General features: G+C 52.4%; 1 protein-coding gene across 1 annotated transcript in view; it reads left to right on the forward strand.

Moving 5' to 3' along the window:
- CROCC2 (ciliary rootlet coiled-coil, rootletin family member 2) overlaps window positions 1-17,656 on the forward strand; it is a 65,105-nt gene that overhangs the window by 18,932 nt on the left and 28,517 nt on the right. Inside the window, 6 exon segments of the mRNA XM_057551368.1 lie at window positions 6,710-6,903; window positions 10,005-10,132; window positions 10,600-10,769; window positions 11,375-11,551; window positions 14,156-14,269; window positions 17,194-17,337. Of these exon segments, the coding sequence (XP_057407351.1) occupies window positions 6,710-6,903; window positions 10,005-10,132; window positions 10,600-10,769; window positions 11,375-11,551; window positions 14,156-14,269; window positions 17,194-17,337 (927 nt within the window).

A 17,656-nucleotide genomic window follows, 5' to 3' on the forward strand; every position in this document is an offset into this window, starting at 1 on the left:
ATTGTGGAGTCACTGGGTAGGTGTGTCTTGAACTTTATAAGAAACTGGCAAGCAGTCTTCCAAAGTGGTTGTATCATTTTACTCACCAGCAGCGTGGGAGGCTTCCAGCTGCTCCTCAGCCGCGTCAACATTTGGCATCGTCCGTCTTTATTTTTTAGCTAATCTGTGTGTGTGTGAAGTTATATGCCATTGTGGTTTTAATTGGCATTTTCTGATAACAAGTGGCATTAAGCACATCTTCATGTGCTTATTAAATATTCATATACCTTATTTTGTCAAGTATCTATTCAAGTCTATTGCCTATTTTTATTGGGTTTTCATATTTTGGTTATGGATATATAGGAGTTCATGTATCTTGGATAAAAGTACTTTGCCAGACAGATGTACTCACATTTCTGTGACTCGCCTATACATTTTCTTAATGGTATTTTTGATGGACAGAAAAGTTTAACTTTGGCAAAATTCAGTTTACCAAGTTTTTAAAAAAGTTATGGTTAGTGTTTTCTAGGGGCTGTCTGAGAAATTTTTGCCTAGCCCAAGGATGAGACAATATCCTGCTCTGTTTTCATCTAGCTCTTAGGTCTACGATCCATTTCAAGTTGATTTTTCTGTACAGCAGTGGTTCTCAAAGTGTGTTCCTCAGACCAGCACCATCAGTATCACTTGAGAACTTGTTTAAAATGCAAATTCTCAGCTGCCCTCCCAAAACCTACTGAATCTGAAACTCTGTGGGTGGGGCCCAGAAATCTGGATTTTAATCATCCCTCCCAGTGATCCTGATGCACATTAAGGTGTGAGAACCACAGGTGTGTGGTATGAAATAGGAACTGAAGTCCATTATTTTTCATACTAATATCCAGTTGTTCCAGCACCAATTTTTTTTTTTTAAAGGATTTTCTTATTTATTTATTTATTTATTTATTTATTTTTGGCTGTGTTGGGTCTTCGGTTCGTGCGAGGGTTTTCTCCAGTTGCGGCAAGCGGGGGCCACTCTTCATCGCGGTGCGCGGGCCTTTCTCTATCGCGGCCCCTCCCGTCGCGGGGCACAGGCTCCAGACGCGCAGGCTCAGCAATTGTGGCTCACGGGCCCAGCTGCTCCGTGGCATGTGGGATCTTCCCAGACCAGGGCTCGAACCCGTGTCCCCTGCATTAGCAGGCAGATTCTCAACCACTGCGCCACCAGGGAAGCCCCCAGCACCAATTTTTGAAGAGACTTTCCTTTCCTCCTTGAATTATCTTGGCAGCGTGTTGAAAATAAATCGATCATACATGTGCATATATGTGCCCAGATCATATTGTTGATCTGTGCAAACTGATCTATTTGTTCATCCTTTCACCAAAACTGCACTGTCTTCACTACTGTAGCTTTTTAATGTCTTGAAATTAAGTAATGTGAGTATTCCCATCTTATCCTTCTTTTCAAGATTGTTTGGCTGTTCTCAAACCTTTGCATATTCATATACATTTTAGAATTAGATTATCAATTTCTATACCCAAAAACGCCTGGTAGAACTTTGATTGGGACTGTGTTGAATTTATAGATCAATTTGAGAAGACTGGACATCTTAACTGTATCTAGTTGTCCATCCATGAACATGGTATATCTCTCCATTTTTTTCTTTACTTAATTCCTCTCAGCTGTGTTTTGTAGTTTTCAGTGTAGAGGTCTTGCACATCTTTGATTAAATTAATTCCTAGTTTTGATATTGTGCCTTGCTGTTTTAATTTCATTTTCCTATGTCCATTACTAGTATATAGAAATACAATCTCATAGATTAACTTTCAATCATGCAACCTTGACAAATTCACTGATAAGCACCAGGGTTTTACATGTACACAATCATGTTATCTGTGAATAACAACAGTTTTACTTCCTTTCTGATCTCAGTGACTTTTATCTCATCTTCTCTTAATTCACTGGCTAAAGACCTACAGAACAAAATTGAAAAGAAGGAGTGAGAGTGGCCATCCTTCTACCAAACTCAACCACGGGGAAAGAATTCAATATTTCACCACAAAGTGTGAAGTTATCTATAGGCTTTTCATAGATGCCTCTTATCAGATTGAGGAAGCTCTCTTTTATTCCTAGCATGCTGAGATTTTTTTAAAAATTATGAATGGGTTTTGAATTCTGTTAAATGTGTTCCCTGAATGAATTAAGATAATCATGTCATCGTTCTTATTCTGTTAATACAGCTAATTATATTGGTTTATTTTTTAATGTTAAAACAACCTTGCATACCTGAGATAAACAATTTCATAATGTTTTGTTAAGGATTTTTACATCCATATTCATGAGGAACGTTAGTCTGTAATTTTTTTTCTCATAATGTTCTTGTCAGATTTGGAATGCAGGTTATGCTGGCCTCACAAAATAAGTTGGGAAGTGTTCCCTCCTCTTCTGTTTCCTGAAAGTGTTTTAAAATTTCTGTTTCTTCCTTAAATGTTGGTAGAATTCACTAGTGAAGTCATTTAAGTCTGGAGTTTTCTTTGTGAGAAAAGTTTTGATTAAAATTTAATTATTTATTAGATATAGGGCTATTAAGATTTCCTACTTGGTCTTGTGGCTGTTTCTTCTGCATCCTAATAATTTTGCCTGTTGTGTTTTTATTATCATTCAGTTCAAACTATTTTCTCATTCTCTGGGTGATTTCTTCTTTGACCCATGGATTATTTAGACATATATTACCTAATTTCCAAATATGGGAATTTTCTAAGTACCTAATTGTTATCAACAACTAATATAATTCCAATAAGGTCAGAAAACATACTCCATATTATATGAACAGATTTAAATGTATTGAAGCATGCTTTATGGCCCAGCATATTATCTATTTTGTTGAACATTCCATGTTCATGTAAAAAGAATGTGTATTATGCCATTGTTGAGTGTAGTGCCTATAAATATCAATTAAGTCAAGTTGCTTGATACTGTTGTTTAAGTCTTCTGTGTCCTTGTGGGGTTTATTTTACTTGTTTGTTTTATTTGTTTGATTTTTTTTTTGTCTACTTGTTCTATTAATGACATTTAAATCTCTACGATTGTGGAATTGTCTATTTCTACCTTTAGTTCTACTTTTGTCTACCTTTTGTCTACTTTTGCTTCATATATTTTGAATTCCTATTTTTAGGAGCATACAAATTAGTATTTTATGTCTTCATGATGAATTGACTTTTTATCTTTATAAAATGTCCCCTCTTATCTTTGGTAACATTTGTTTTCTTGATATCTAATTTTCCTGATATTGATATAGCCACACAAACTTTCTTTGCTTACTGTTTCCATGTTATATCCTTTCCATACATTAACCTTCAATTCATCTGTGTCTGTATATTTAAAGTGTGTCGGGTCTTGCTTCTATATTTACTCTGACAATCTCTACCTTTCAACTGGAGTGTTTACATCATTTACATGTAAAGTAACTGTTGATATGCTTGGTTCAAGTCCACCATCTAGGTGTTTGTTTTCTATTTATCTCTTTTTTTGGTAAATTTTTACATTTTGCCTTTCTGGATTTCTTTTGGGTTAGTTGCATATTTATTTAGTATTCCATTTTATGTTCCCTGTTAATTTTTTTTAGCTATACTTATTATTATTTTAGTGATTACTCTAAAGTTATGGTATGCACAGTCTATATTAAAATAACATTATACTATTTCACAAACAGTATAAGATCGTGACAACAATATATTCCATTTATCCCTCCCAACCTTAGGGCTTGCTGCCATATATTTTATTTATGTATACGTTGTTATAAACTCTATAATACATTATTAATATTTCTGCTTCAAATGGTCACTTCAAACACACACATACACACACACACACACACACACACACTTCAGCTATCTAGTGAAATTCTCCATCTTCTCGGATATGTTCTTGAACACATTAATTATAATATTTTTCAGGTCATTGTTTGATAATTCCAACATCTGGACCCCCAAATTGGGTCAATTTCTATTGTCTTTTATCTCTTAGTTTTCAGTCCTTTGGCCTTATCTCCTGGTGCTTAATAATTTTTTATTGAGTAACAGATTTTGAGGTTTTGTAGAGCTAATTTGAGGCTCTGGGTGATATAAACTTCTTCCAAAGGGAATTTGCTTTTCATTTTAGGATATCAGAGTCAGAGCAGATCACCTTTATCCAGTCTTGGAATTAGCTGTTTTGTAACTGGTTTCAGTTTTTTTTGAAGAGTGAGCTACCTCAGGGTGTTGACCTCACGGTATAATACAGCTCTCCTGTGCTCCTAACTAGGGCCCCCACCCTGAACTCCGGGTTTTGTTGTCTCAATTCTGAGATTGCCAAAAGTTCTGCCTGATCTTCCAGATGCTCCGCTGCACTTTCTGTTCAGATTCATAATCCCTTGGCCCTATACTGTTGTGAGTTATAAAAAAGCAGTACCATTTTTTTAAATGTACAGCATCTCAGACTTACCTCCTCTCTGACATCCTAGCCTCCTGTGCTATGGCTGCTCTGATAGCTCTGAACTCCAGATCCTGTCTCTTCAGTCTTATAAGCCTGCTGAAGCCATAGGACACCTCCCAACCCTTTAGCTAAGGCTTCATTGTCAGCTCCCAAGGCTCTGGCAGAGCCTCTTAGGAGCTGGCAGATCCCTCAAGGGGAAATCTGTGGTAGAATATTAGGGTCACCTGAACACATTTCTCTCAGTAATTGGACCTCCTTGGGTCTTGACTGCCTTGGTATCTCTAAGTCCTTCACACAGATATGTTGGAGGTGTGCTGTACAGCTTTTCTAGCTGCTATGGTAGGAAGGTTGGTCTCCAACAACCTACTTCACCATTATCAGAAGCAGAAAGTTGTGTTCTTTATTGATGAAGAATATTTTCACTAGGTATAGAATACTAGAATAGCCATTATTTTCACTCAGCATTTTGATGAATTCATTCCATTGTCCTCTGACTTTCACTGTTGCCCTTTGGAAGTCAAACACCAGTCTTATTGCAGCTCTTTTATAGGTAATGTGTGGTTTTTCTCCTCTGATTTTTAAAGATTTTTTCTTTATCTTTGGTATTCAGAAACCTTTTTAAAATTTTGTTCTGAAATGTTATTAGCATTTTTTAATTGAAGTATAGTTGATTTACAACATTGTGTTAGTTTCTGGTGTACAGCATAGTGATTCAGTTATACATATATATATTGGGTATATATATATTCTGTTACCTTACGGAAAAACCCAAACAAACTTTTTGGCCAACCCAATACATATTCTTTTTCGAAATCTTTTCACAGAAACTTTACTAAGATATATCTAGGTGACATTTTCTTTGTTTTTATCCTTTTGGAGGATTGTGGCTGATTTTAAATTGGTGACTTGACGTATTTTATTAGATTTGGGAAATTCTTGTCCAATATCTCTTCAAATATTCTCTCTCCTCTCCCTCTGCAACTCTAATTACACATATGCTGGATCTTTTTGCCTTGCCCTATTCGTCTATTACACTCTTATCTGTATTTTCCGTCCTTTTTTCTCCTCATGATTCAATCTAGTACATTCTTTTGTCTGTCTTCCAGATTATTAGTCTTCTATCCTATCTAACCTGCCATTGAACCCATCTATTAATTTTGGTTATTGTATTTTCAAATTATATTATTTATATTAAGCGTCCAGTTCTATTGTGAAATTCTACATTTCACCATCCATCTTCTTGAACATGTTAATCACAACTATTTTAAAGTCTGTGTTTGATAACTCCAACATCTGATAGCCAGGGGGACAGGGAGGCAGTGTGTCTATTTTATGTCCTTGCATGTGATTTTATGCCATATGATTCTGTCTCTGATATGCCTGCTCATGTTGATTAAATGCCAAGTTTCATACATAAAAATTATAGAAATAATTTGAGGATCTTGATGATGCTATTCTTCTTCTAAGGAAGATTTACTTTTGATTCTGGCCGGCAGTGAAGGTAGATGATCACCATAATCTATGATTGAGGTGATTCAAACCTGAGCTTCAGTCTTTTGAGGGAGAGTCTATTCTGATTCACCACCACTACTAGGATGAAGCCCTCTTGTGAATACAACTAGAAACCTGGGATGTTTATCAGGACCCTTCCGCTTTGATATCTGTAAACTCGAGTTTTTGTATTCCTAAGGTCACAGTACTGCCAGAAGCTCTCCTTGGCTTCTCAGTTCCTCAGCCCAGACTTTTAAATCAGCACATGCTCTGAGGAGAGAAGAGATACTGAGTGGTGGGCTCACTCCTCTGTTTCCCTTTCCTCCAAGATCTTGGCTCCTTCAGTCCCAGCTGCCTTGATAGCTCTCTGAGGCCTTATACAGATTCCTGTGATAGGTTTTGTCTAGATTTTTGTGATGTTCTTGCTGGAGGTGTTAGTCTGCAACAAGCTGTTCCTCTGTCACCTTCTTTGCATTTCTGTGCCATGTCTCCTGACCCCAGAAACTTGTGGCCCAACAGAGGTTACCATTTAGATTGGCAGCTGGGTTCCACCTGGGGGTGCTCAGTTCAATAATTTCTCCATCATGGTGACAGGAGTGGAGGTCCCTCTGCTGTGAAAACACACATGCACCAGAGGTCCAATATGTCTCATAGCCACCCTCCTCCTCCACTCTTTCTTCCATGTTGTTCTACATGAAACCACTTTTTCTGAAGTCCTTCTTTTCCCTTGAGAGGCCCCTCCTCACACGTCCACTCTCTCTGCTGGACTTTCCCCTCCCCCTCCCCTAGGTCACATGCAAGAAACAGGTCCTGGAGGAGCAGCTGGCCCAGAGCCTGCAAGACCAGGAGGCCCACATGGCCGCTCTCCAGAGGGCCCTGCAGGAGAAGGAGGCTTTGTCTGAAGAGCGGGCCCAGCTGCTGGCCAAGCAGGAGGCCCTGGAGAGGCAGGGCCAGCTCACAGCTGAGGAGGCAGCTGACCTCAGGTACCTGGGGTCGGCAGGGAGTGTTCATGTGGCCTTGACCTCAGGGAGCCTGTGGTGTGGCAGGGATGGGCAGTCACTCAGCGACTGTAAGGCAGGGCAGGTATGTCTACATGGGAGAGAGGCTGTAAGTGAGGGGCAAACACAGTGCCCGTGGGGTCAGAGAGCACCTAGAAGAGGTAAATGCAGCGAGAGCCTTCCTAGGACAGTTTTCCTGAGAGAGATGGCTGCACTAGCCCATCTCAGACCAGCAGAAAAAAAGGTGTGGAACGTCCTGCTCATGGATCTGAGAAGTTCAGGGTACTCACTGCTTCAGGCAAGGCTGGATCCAGGCGCTCCTGTGGTGCCCTCAACAGCCTGCCTTTCCCCCATCAGCGTGGCTCAACTCTAAGGAGACTTCATTCCTGGGCATTCTCGGGGTGAGAGCTGGCAAGATGGCCAGCGGCCACGCCCAGCTCCTCCTCCAGCAGACACAGAGCGCCCTTCTCCCCACGAGGCCTGAGAGCCACTGCCCACAGCCGTCTTGAGCCGCTTGACATCCTTGAGGAGATCCTGGGCGTCGCAGGGCTCCGACATGCAGGCTGGGGCCCCATGACTACCCCTGGAGCCAGGGTGGTGGCAGCCCCAGGGAACCACGAGGCTGGGGGTGGGGGTGAACCCTGAAGACCATCGGGGCCACTTCCAGGAGACCTGGAACAGACACTGTAGGCGAGAACAGGGTGCCCTGCCAGCTGTTGCCTGGTGAGCTGAGCTGGCCTGTGACCTCTAAGGACATCCAAAAGCTGGTGGCTTTCTGCACCTTGTGCCCTTCTCAGGAACATCAAAGTATTTTTGTAGAAAGAGTTCCTCCTGAAACTCCAGAACTGGGGGCCATGAGGAAACTTAGAGGCCCAGGTCCTTGAACTTCTTCACAGAAGAGCTCTCCTCCCAAGGAAAGCGTGGGCACAGATTGGAGCAGGAAGCCCGATGAAGTCTCCTCCTGGTGGGCGGCAGCAGAGGGTCCCAAGACCCCACTCCTGGCCCCCTCCCAGGCCCCACCGATGCTCAGAGGACAGGGGAGGGGGCCTCTTTCCTCCCGCCAGTATTTGCCGCCCAGATCATGGGCCCTGGTCAGGGGACCCTCCCCCAGCCTCAGCACTGGGCCCAGGGCCTCTGTGCATGGAGGCCCTGCAGCTCCCAGACGGAGTCCCACACCCACTAAACAGCACTTGGCTGGGACCAGTCTGAGCTCCTGGTGACAGGGCGGCACGGGACATGGCTTGCTTCTCCTGATGACCGAGGAGCCCCGGTTGCAAGGTCCTCCGGCCCCCAGTCCCAGGCCCTGATAAGGCTGCAGTGCCGGGGACCTCGTTTAGTTCTCCGGCTCCAGCTCGATGGACTGGGGTCCCACCTGCACCCCACGCACCCTCGCTGGTGGTGCTGGGCCCCCTTCCAGGAAGCGAGATGCTCCGGGCTCTGGTGGAGGGACAGACTGGACACATCCTTAGAGTGTCCGGGACCGGCACAGGCCACTCCCCTCAGAGGGGACCAGGTGGGCACAGAAAGCTGGGGAGAGCCGTCCAGACGTGGAGAGTGGGGAACACGTGGGGTGCTTAAGAGGGTGGGGACTGGAGGGGGGACAGGATATCAGAGGAGTGAGGTTCAGGGGCTCTGCAGACACCAGGGTGTCCCGGAAGGTGCTGACACCACCCCACTCCAACACTGGTGGCAGCGGTGTGCAGGGGGCCCGAGGGAGACTGTGGCGGGGCTGGGACGGGCTGAGCAAGGTCCCCCATGGCCCGTGGCCCTCCCTGATCCACCAAGCCGTTTGGGGCTGTGCATCGGCTGTCTGGGTCTTCATGTGGGTATCTGTGTTGAGTGTTTGTGGTGTGTCCTCGTTGGTTGGTTGGTTGTTTTTTTCACCGTACATCACCCAGCACTGGACAGAGCACACGCTCGTTGGCTGGCTGGTGACTGATGGATTCGCTGTCAGAGATGCAGCCCATGTCATCACCCTCCCCAGAAGCGGGCGCCGCTGTGAGTCACCTTGTTCACCCCAGGCACTTTCTGAAGGGCTGCGTCTGTGCCCAGACGCAGAGGCGTCTTCTTCACGCGGGGGAATCGTGCTGCACGAGTTCCGCTCTGGAGGCTGCTTCTCAGAGCGACTCTTTAAGAGAATGTCCTCATTGTCTTAGCAGCTGACGAGATGCCCCGTAGTTTCTGAAACATTCTAGCATTTCATGGCATTGAAGCTGAGTCTGATTGACGCCCTGTGTGAAGCTACGGGGAACATCCCTGCGCTGCACCATTGGTTCATGTGTATTTCTGAAGAACTGACCCCTAGAAGTGGGACTGCTGGCCCAAAGATATGCACGCTTTACATTCTGAAATTTCCCAGTCCCCCCTCCACCAGAGAAAGTCATCCTCACACCCTTGCCAACACTGGATACAATCGTTATTTTAAGCTTTTGCTAATGTGATATGTAATCGATAACCATCACAGTTGTGATTTGAACCCCCTTGAGGACTAGTGAGTTTCTTATGTTTATTCACCATTTGTGTTTTCTTTGTGAATAACAGTCATTGTTCTCATTTTTCTGTAGGATCAGTCACTTTCTGTCACTGATTGGTAGGCGCTCCTTGTATATGATGGGTATTAACCCTTTGCATATTTAGTGCAAATATTTTCTCCAAGTCTGTCCCTTGTCTTTTGACTTGGTTTGTGGAATCTTTTCTGCACAAAAGATTCCGTCTCCCTCTCTTTAAGTGTATTCAGATCTGTTGGCCTCTTTATTTTTGTCTTCTGGCTTTTGTGTCTTGCTTACAGTTATAAAATACCCTTCTGGATTTTTTTCTACTATTTTTACAGTTCTGAGTTGCTTAGTTGTTGTCTATTTGTTTTGTTTTTGCATTTTAGCTTTTTAGTCCACCTGGAACATTTTTTATGCGGGGTCCAATTTGTTCTTAGAGATTTAAGATGAATGAGCTGTCCTCTGTTTGCCTTCTGATGTACTATCCCAGCCTTGACGGGCACCGTCCTAGCACATGGGCTCCACGCTGTCCCTCGTTGGCAGGATCCTCCGCCAGCGTGAGTGACTCGCCTGTTGTTTGATGACTCTCTGCAGGGCCGAGAGGGACTCCCTGGAGAGCAGCCTCTTTGAGGCCCAACAGCTGGCGTCACAGCTGCAGTCACAGCAGGAGCAGCTGGAGGGAGAGGCCCGGAGTGCGAGGCTGGCCCGGCAGGCCCTGCGAGGTGCTCCACAGACGGGCTCGCTCTGCTGCTCTCCCCAGATCAGCCCCAGAAGGACCCCTTAGATGAGCCCGTCCCCTGATGCACTGCTCCCACTCCCCGGCCCCCAAAGGGGCCCAAACACAGCCTAGAGCGCGTGTGTCTGAACGAGCTGAGCCACTGCTCTCTGTGACGGGTGGGCACTGCTGCCGGCGCTGGCCCGAGGCTCAGAACGGGCTGTGGCCACAGGGTCAGCGTGGCAGCCCCCGGCCCCCGCCCTGCAGCATGCGGGCTGCCCGGCGCGGGCTGGGATCAGGACACGCGCCTGCAGTGGTGCCCGGGGGGCTCTGTCCCGCTGGCTTGGGCAGCATCCTCAGAGCCGGGGGCTGTCACTCCACAGGGCCTCACAGGGCCGCAGGGTGTTCCGGGGGATGAGGTGGGGGTGAGGGAGGGCCCCGTGGCGGGTGTCAGATGCGCCTGTCCCTTCACAGTGCAAATGGAGCAGCTGAAGAGCACCTGGGAGGTCCAGGAGACGAAGCTGCAGGGGGACGTGGGGCGGCTCCTGCAGCAGGTGGTACAGCAGAAGCAGGACACGCAGCTGGCCCTGGAGAGCCAAGCGCTGGCCCACCTCGAGGACCTAGCCCGGCTCCAGAGGGAGAAGGTCTGCCTCCCTGGGACCAGCCCCCAGCTGCCCGGTCGCTTCCCGGGAGGCTACCGTGTCCCCAGGGACGGCAGGCACTTGGGGAGGGGCCCAGGAGACCAGCCGGGCGGCAGGGGTGCCCAGGCCACGCGGAGGCTGGGCAGGAGGACCCTTGACAGTGTGCGTGGGCAGCCGGGCCCCATCTCTCATGGAAGAGGCACCCACGGGTGTCGGCTGACCTGGCCGCAGTCTGAGGGCCCATAGCCGGAGGGAGCTCTGTCCCCCCCTGAGACGTCCCACTGGTCACAGGCCCAGAAGGCCTCGAGTGACACGTCCGTACACACTTTGCATGTCAGGGTGCCTGGTGCTCTGTGGAGGCTCAGGAAAGGTTTCTGAGCTGTGACTCAAGTCGGGGGTGGTGGCCGCTGGGGCCCAGAGCGCCCTCCGCAGCGCTTGTCTCTGCGTGTGAGGTGGCGACGTGAGGCTGGCTGGACTGACTGGTCCCTAGGCACCTGTCCTGCCCTGACGTCCCATGAACCCAGTCTCACTCAGGAACACAGGCGCCTGCTGGTCTTACGAGTCCTGACCTGTGAGTCTTCACAGCCTGTCCCTTTTCCTCGGCCCAGGAGACCCTGAGTCTGTCTCTGACAGAGGAGAAGGAAGTGGCAGCACGCAGGCTGGAACAGGAGAAGGAGCTGGTGGCAAAAAGTGCAGCCAAGAGCGAGGCTCTGAAGGAGGAAATTCAGAGCCTGAAGCAAGAGCGGGATGAGAGTCTCCTTCAGCTGGAACATGAGATGCAGCAGGTGATGGGCGGACCACGAGGCAGTGGGGCGTCCTCATGGGTGCTCACCGTGCCTTCTCCCACCCAGCAAGAGGGCTGTGTGGGGCAACCTTTCCACGTCACCGTTGTTGCAGCTTTGACCTTCCACAGCAGTCCTGGTGGACAGACATTCCCCCACCTACCATCCACCCATCCACCCATCCATCCGTCCATCCACCCATCCATCCATCTACCCATCCATCCATCCATCCATCCAACCGTCTGTCCATCTATACATCCATCCATCTATCCATCTATCCATCCATCCATCCATCCATCCAACCGTCTGTCCATCTATACATCCATCCATCTATCCATCTATCCATCCATCCATCCATCCATCCAACCATCTGTCCATCTATACATCCACCCATCTATCCATCAATCCACCCACCCATCTACCCATCCAACCATTCATCCATCTGCCCATTAATCTACCTGCTCATTTATACATCCATGCAGTTCACTGTCCCTCCACTCCCTTGTCCATCATCCATCCGTTCACTTGAATATCCATCCTTTATTCACGCACCCAGCTGTCTACCCACATACATGGCCATCTATTAACATACCCAGTTGTTCATTCACACACCTGACCATAAATCTATCCCTCAACTTGCTTAAACATCCATCCAGCTATCCATCCACTCACCTGACCATCCATCTATTCAACCACTCACTCAACCAGTCACCCATCCATTCACTTAAAGATCCTTCCCTCTGTCCACACACTCAGCTGCCCATCCATATCCACTGATTATCCATGTGTCTGATTATCCCTCCATCCATCTGATCAGCCAGCCAGCCAGGCATCACTGTGTCCATCCATCAGCCACCCACCCGACCAGCCTCCCATCCCGCAGGCTGTTGGAATTCAGACACTGGGCAGGTAAAAGCTACCCTCCGAGTCCAGGCTGTTCCAGCATTCCGTGCCACCCTGAAGCATGCACTGTTGAGTGAATGGAACAGACAAGTAAACACATTCATATGGGTTGTCACACTGTGACAGGACTCTCAGATGCTGGTACAAACTACAGATTGCGGGAGAAGAGTTACAGTAGCAGGAATAACCAAGGTTTATTGTCAGGCTCTGCATCTCTAGTTTGATTCTCACAGTGCTGTGAGGTGCATGCTCTTATCGGCCCCCTTTGACTGGTGGGAAACAGAGATTCACAGACGTTGAATAACTTGCCCAGAGTGGCACGGTACACGTGCTGGGCAGTGGGGACCGTGTCCTTGGCCACTCCGCTCTCCTGCTTCCTGAAAGTGAGGACGGCGTGTCGAGGGTGGGGTTTGAAGGAGATCAGGAGGCTGTGGTAGAGGGAGGGCATCACACGAGTGTCCGGAGAGGGCAGAGCCCCGGTTTCAACTGTGCACTAGGGTGACTCACAGAACTCCAGGAAGCACTACACTTGCAATTAGCTTTATTGTAAAGGACACAGGTCAGGGCGAGCCCAGTGGAGAGACAACAGGGACGGGCTCTCTCTCCGCAGAGTCAGGGCAGGTCACCCACTGGCACATTAGGGTGTTTACCGGCCGGTAAGCTCCAGGGTTTTATTGGGTGGTGTGGGTGTGATGGACTCAAATCAGGGTCCAGCCCCCTCCCAGAGGTTGGGTGGTCAGGCTGATCTCAGCAGCTCACTGCCCCAGGGTTCTGACCACCTTGTTAGCACAAGCCCAGGTGTGGTCCCAGGGTCCCTCACTTGTGAAATTCCGGGGGTTTAGAGGCTCCCCCAGCACCCAGGGCAAAAAGCAGACACACTCTTTGTTACAGACCTTCTCCCAGAGATTGCCATGCACAGGCCAGCAAGTAGGAATACACACTCCTACGCCCGCCTCTGTAGCACAAGGATGAAGAGGACACACAATGTTCTGGGCCTTTCTCTTCTCAGGATCAACAGATCTGGGGTCTTTCCACACTGTGTTCAGAGCGCGATGGTTCTTTTTCACAGCTGCATGACGCCCTCACATGTGCAGGACCCCCCTTTGTTCTGTTGGCCTCCCTTCGGTGGGAGTCTTGCTGCCGTTATAAACAACATTATAGATACTCATCGGAGACCCCGAGCGTAGGTCATGCACGTCTCCAGGCTGCCCTCCCCAGTGGGCCTGGCATGGAGAGGATGTGCATTTGTGACTGACAGGCATTGCCAAATCTCTGCCACCTCACAGCCTGATGACAGAGCAGGGGTCCCTCCCACCTCGGGGCTGGTGGGTGAAATGCAGCATCTCTGGGGGCTCACGCGCACCCCCTCACCCTCAGCGACACGGAGAACTTGGGGAGGTTAAGAACCATTAGCGGTTCCTGCTCTGTGCCTGGAGCGGGTGGAGGGCTCCAGGGAGGAGGTGGCCCGTGAAGCCCCCTGACCTGCGCTGGGAAAGAGCAGGTATTGGGCAGATGCAGGTGGGGTAGGGGAGCTGCCTGAGCGCAGGCTGGGAGGCTGGACCCACCCCCTCAGGATGCAGCTGCCTCTGAGGGGCTCCTCCTCCCAGAGCCTGCGTCCTGGCAGGGCCGTGGCACCCAGAGCTCTGCTGAGCCTCTCCTCAGAGCTCCCCAGCCCTCTCACGAGCACCCCACCCCGTCGCCCAGGCCCTGTCTCTGAGGGAAGCGGAGACCAGCCAGCTGAGGGAGGAACTGTCCCGGGCTGCGTGGGAGCTGGAGCTGGTGCAGCAGGAGGCCCAGGGCCGGCAGGAGCGAGCCGAGGTGAGCCCGCACCCCAGCCAGAACAGGACACCTGGCCTGGCCGCCTGCACAGCCCAGCAGGGGCGGCAGACCCCCAGAGGCGCCCCCTCCCTGCCTGGTCCCAGGGATGCATCCCCTCCACCCAACCCACCCGAGCCTCCGTTTCCCCCAGGGATCTCCAGATGCCCTGCTGGGAGGGGACAGTGTCTCCGCGGGAAGCAAAGGCGATGGGGTGGGACAGGGGTGGGGGGCAGCAGGCCAGTCACCTTCGTGCCACTGGGCAGAAGCCAGAGAGGGGAGGGCCTGGCACCAGCAACAGAGGGGGCAGACCCAGGCTTGTGCCCGCCAGCCCCCCAGCCCCCGGCCTTCCCTGTCTGACCTCAGCTGCCTGTGGTACAGCATAGCTGCAGGAGGCTCCGAGGGCCTCTTGGGGCTGACTCTCTGGAGAGGCCCCTCCCAAAGGAGAAACCCAGCCAGGTAGGCCGGCGTTGTAACTGAGGCAAACGCTCACCGGAAAGGACCCCGTAGAGAATCCCCAGCAGAGCCGGAGGGAGGCATCCGCCGAGGGGCCAGAGGGACCCCAGCAGGTAGCAGCCCACCCTGGGCCAGTGGACAGAGGCCCACACGTGCATGGAGGCCACTGTGGGCAGCCAGCTGGGGTCACCTGGGACCCCTGACTCCTCTTCAGGAGCCCACGTCTGGGGGGGACAGGGCAGGCAACAGCAACTAAGACTCTGGGGAGTAGGGGTGGCAACCCTGGGGTCCTGTGCCCCACCCCACGGGCGGGGCTGGGCACCGCTGCGGTCGCCGGCAGGGTAGCCTCGGCCTGTTTACGGAGTGGTGCCAGGCCCCGGGTGGGTGACGCGGAGGCCAGGGCCCTGCTGCTCACGGGAGGAGGGGGCCGGGGGGACAGCTCACGGTGAGGTCGGGCGACACAGCCCCCCTGCGGGTAGTGGGGGTGGTCGAGGGCAAGGCCGGACCCTGCTGCACACTCCCAGGGCTCCAGCCGCACCCAGTCGGCTCAGCTGGGCCAGCGCCACGTCTCCTCTGCTCCCTGCCTTTGTCCTTCCAGCCTGCCCACCTTCATTTCTCACCCCGGTCCCTGGTGTGTCCCCAGCCCCAAGGGTGCGGGGTTGGATGCTCCCCTGGTGCTGCATTAATGACCCAGTGAGTCCATGGACAAGTGAGTGGATGGAACGCAGGCTGCAGGGCTGGGTGGCGACCCTCTGACCCCACAAGCGGGGCCGTGCTCAGTGACCGCAGGACAGGCCTCCTGGACGAGGGCAGGACACCCAGATGGCAGGGCCTGGGGAGGCCAGGCAGTTTGTTCCGACCTACCGGACAGTGGGGGGAGGGGCGCTGGGCAGGGGAAAGAGTGTTGCAATTAGGAGTTGGCTGCCAGGGTGTTTCCTCACCCCGTCCCAATGCAGCGACCCGGATCCCCGGGTCACTAGCTGAGAAGTCCTGGGCAGCTCCTGGCACCCGGGAAAGTGTTGCCTAAGAGCCGCGCTCCCTGGAGCCCCCGCCCTGCTCTGTCCTACCCCCGAGGCCAGATGGCCCCTCCATGGGCACAGCCGCGAGTGGTGTGGGAGCCCCATGGGACTGGGGCCTCCTTCCCCCTAGCTGCTCTCTCGGCCCACCCTGTGGTCAGGGGGCCAGGAAAGACCCCAAGACCCGGGAGCAGAGGCCCCGGCTCGCAGAGGGGCCTCTCTGGGAGTCTTCCCTAGAGCTGGCTCTGAGTCTCCCCCTGGATGGGCGGCGGGGGGGGCCTGCCCGCCAGCTGGGCTCTTCCGGGAGCTCATTAAGGGTTCTTTTGCCACCACGGCTTGGAAAATGGAAATTAAAACCCACTGAGAGGGAAGGGTGGGGAGAAATGCCAGCCAAGGAACACCAGTTGTGGGGTGACCTACGAGCAAGCCCCCTGTAGGTGGAGGGGCTCCCGGCTTTGCCCTGTGGTTCATGACCCCGAGGAGGCAGCCCTTCCACTCCCAGCCCACCCTGGCCACACCACGCACTCACTGCAGCCTCGCTGGGGCTGTCCTGGGGGCACAGCCAGACGTGGCCGTCCAAGGTGACACTTCTCAGTGGATACGGACAGCAGGGGCCAGGAACAGAGGCGGCACCAGCGAGGTTCCACCCCCGAGGGCAGGAGGCTTGGCCTGATAGAGCCCCAGCCTGCCAGAGCCCTCAGGCAGTGGCCTGCAAACTGGTGGGGGGGGGGTCTCCCAGAGACCCAGTGGGGTGCAGCAGGGCACCAGGCCTCCCCAGGGCACAAAGCCAGCTCTGTCCCTCGCCCCGCGGAGGAAACTGCCCCTGGGGGCCCAGACCACCCCGGGGCCGGGTGGCGGGGGTGTGTCCTGGCCAGGAGGCTGGCCTGGGCCTCGGGCTCAGGGTAAGCAGGTGGTGTCTTCGTGCATGGGCAGGAGGGGTTCGAGCATGGCCACGGCCAAGCCTGTGGCCCAGAGGACCCGCTGCTCCAGGTGCCCCTCGGTTAGCTCTAGAGGAGCGTCTTGGGCGCTGTGGCCACAGGAAAGCAGATTCAGGCCAAGCTGAGTCCCGCCCGAATGGACGTCCAAGTTCGGAGTGTGGCCGTGTGTCCGAATAGGGACGACCTACGCCCAAGGGGTGCAGGCAGAGCCCCCGACCCCTCCCGGGCGTGTCGCGGGTACTCACACACTTAGAGCCTGGGGGCGTTCCCCGACCCACCCGCCTGCTTGAAAGTTCAGGGGGCAGATCAGCCCTTCCCATGGGAAGCTCCCCCCACCCCGGGACCTCTGCCCCGCCCCCCTCACTGCTGGGACCCTCAGGAACCGGCATTCGAGGCATTGGCCGTGGTCATCCAGAGCCCCAGGCCCACCTTATGCGGCCCGAGCGGGCTGCCCGTGGGGGCCTGAGCCTACCGCCAGGCGCGCTTGACGCTGCGGCCGGCTTGCTGCTCCCCCCAGGCCGCCATCAGCGCCACGACCGCAGACCTGAAGGCCCTGCAGGCCCAGTTTGGGGACGCCATCTCGGCCCGTCAGAGGGAGGCCAGGGCTCTGGGCGAGAGGCTCCGGGAGATGGCGGCCGAGCGGAGCAGCGCCAGGAGAGAGGTGAGGCAGGGCGGGAAGGGGGGCTCCCGCGGGGCAGGTGTGACCTGAGGGGTAGGAGGGGACCCGCGTGCAGGACCCCCCTTCCAACAGGCCGTGGGGGGACCCCGGGCGAGACGGTGCTGAGCGGGTGCAGCCCGCACGCAGCGTGAGGCCTGGACGCCGCCGGAACAGGCCCTGGGGGGCGAGGCCGCCCTGGGCAGAGGGGGGGGACACGCAGAGTGAGTGGGGTGTCCAGGGGCAGCCGCGCGCGGGCCCCGCCAGGGCCCAGAGGCCGGTGCAGGGCCCCCGGAGCCTCGTGAGGTGTCCCGGGGTGGGGGCC

The sequence above is a fragment of the Balaenoptera acutorostrata genome, chromosome 8 (genome assembly GCF_949987535.1).
Source record: "Balaenoptera acutorostrata chromosome 8, mBalAcu1.1, whole genome shotgun sequence".
Classification (NCBI taxonomy): Eukaryota; Metazoa; Chordata; class Mammalia; order Artiodactyla; family Balaenopteridae; genus Balaenoptera; species Balaenoptera acutorostrata.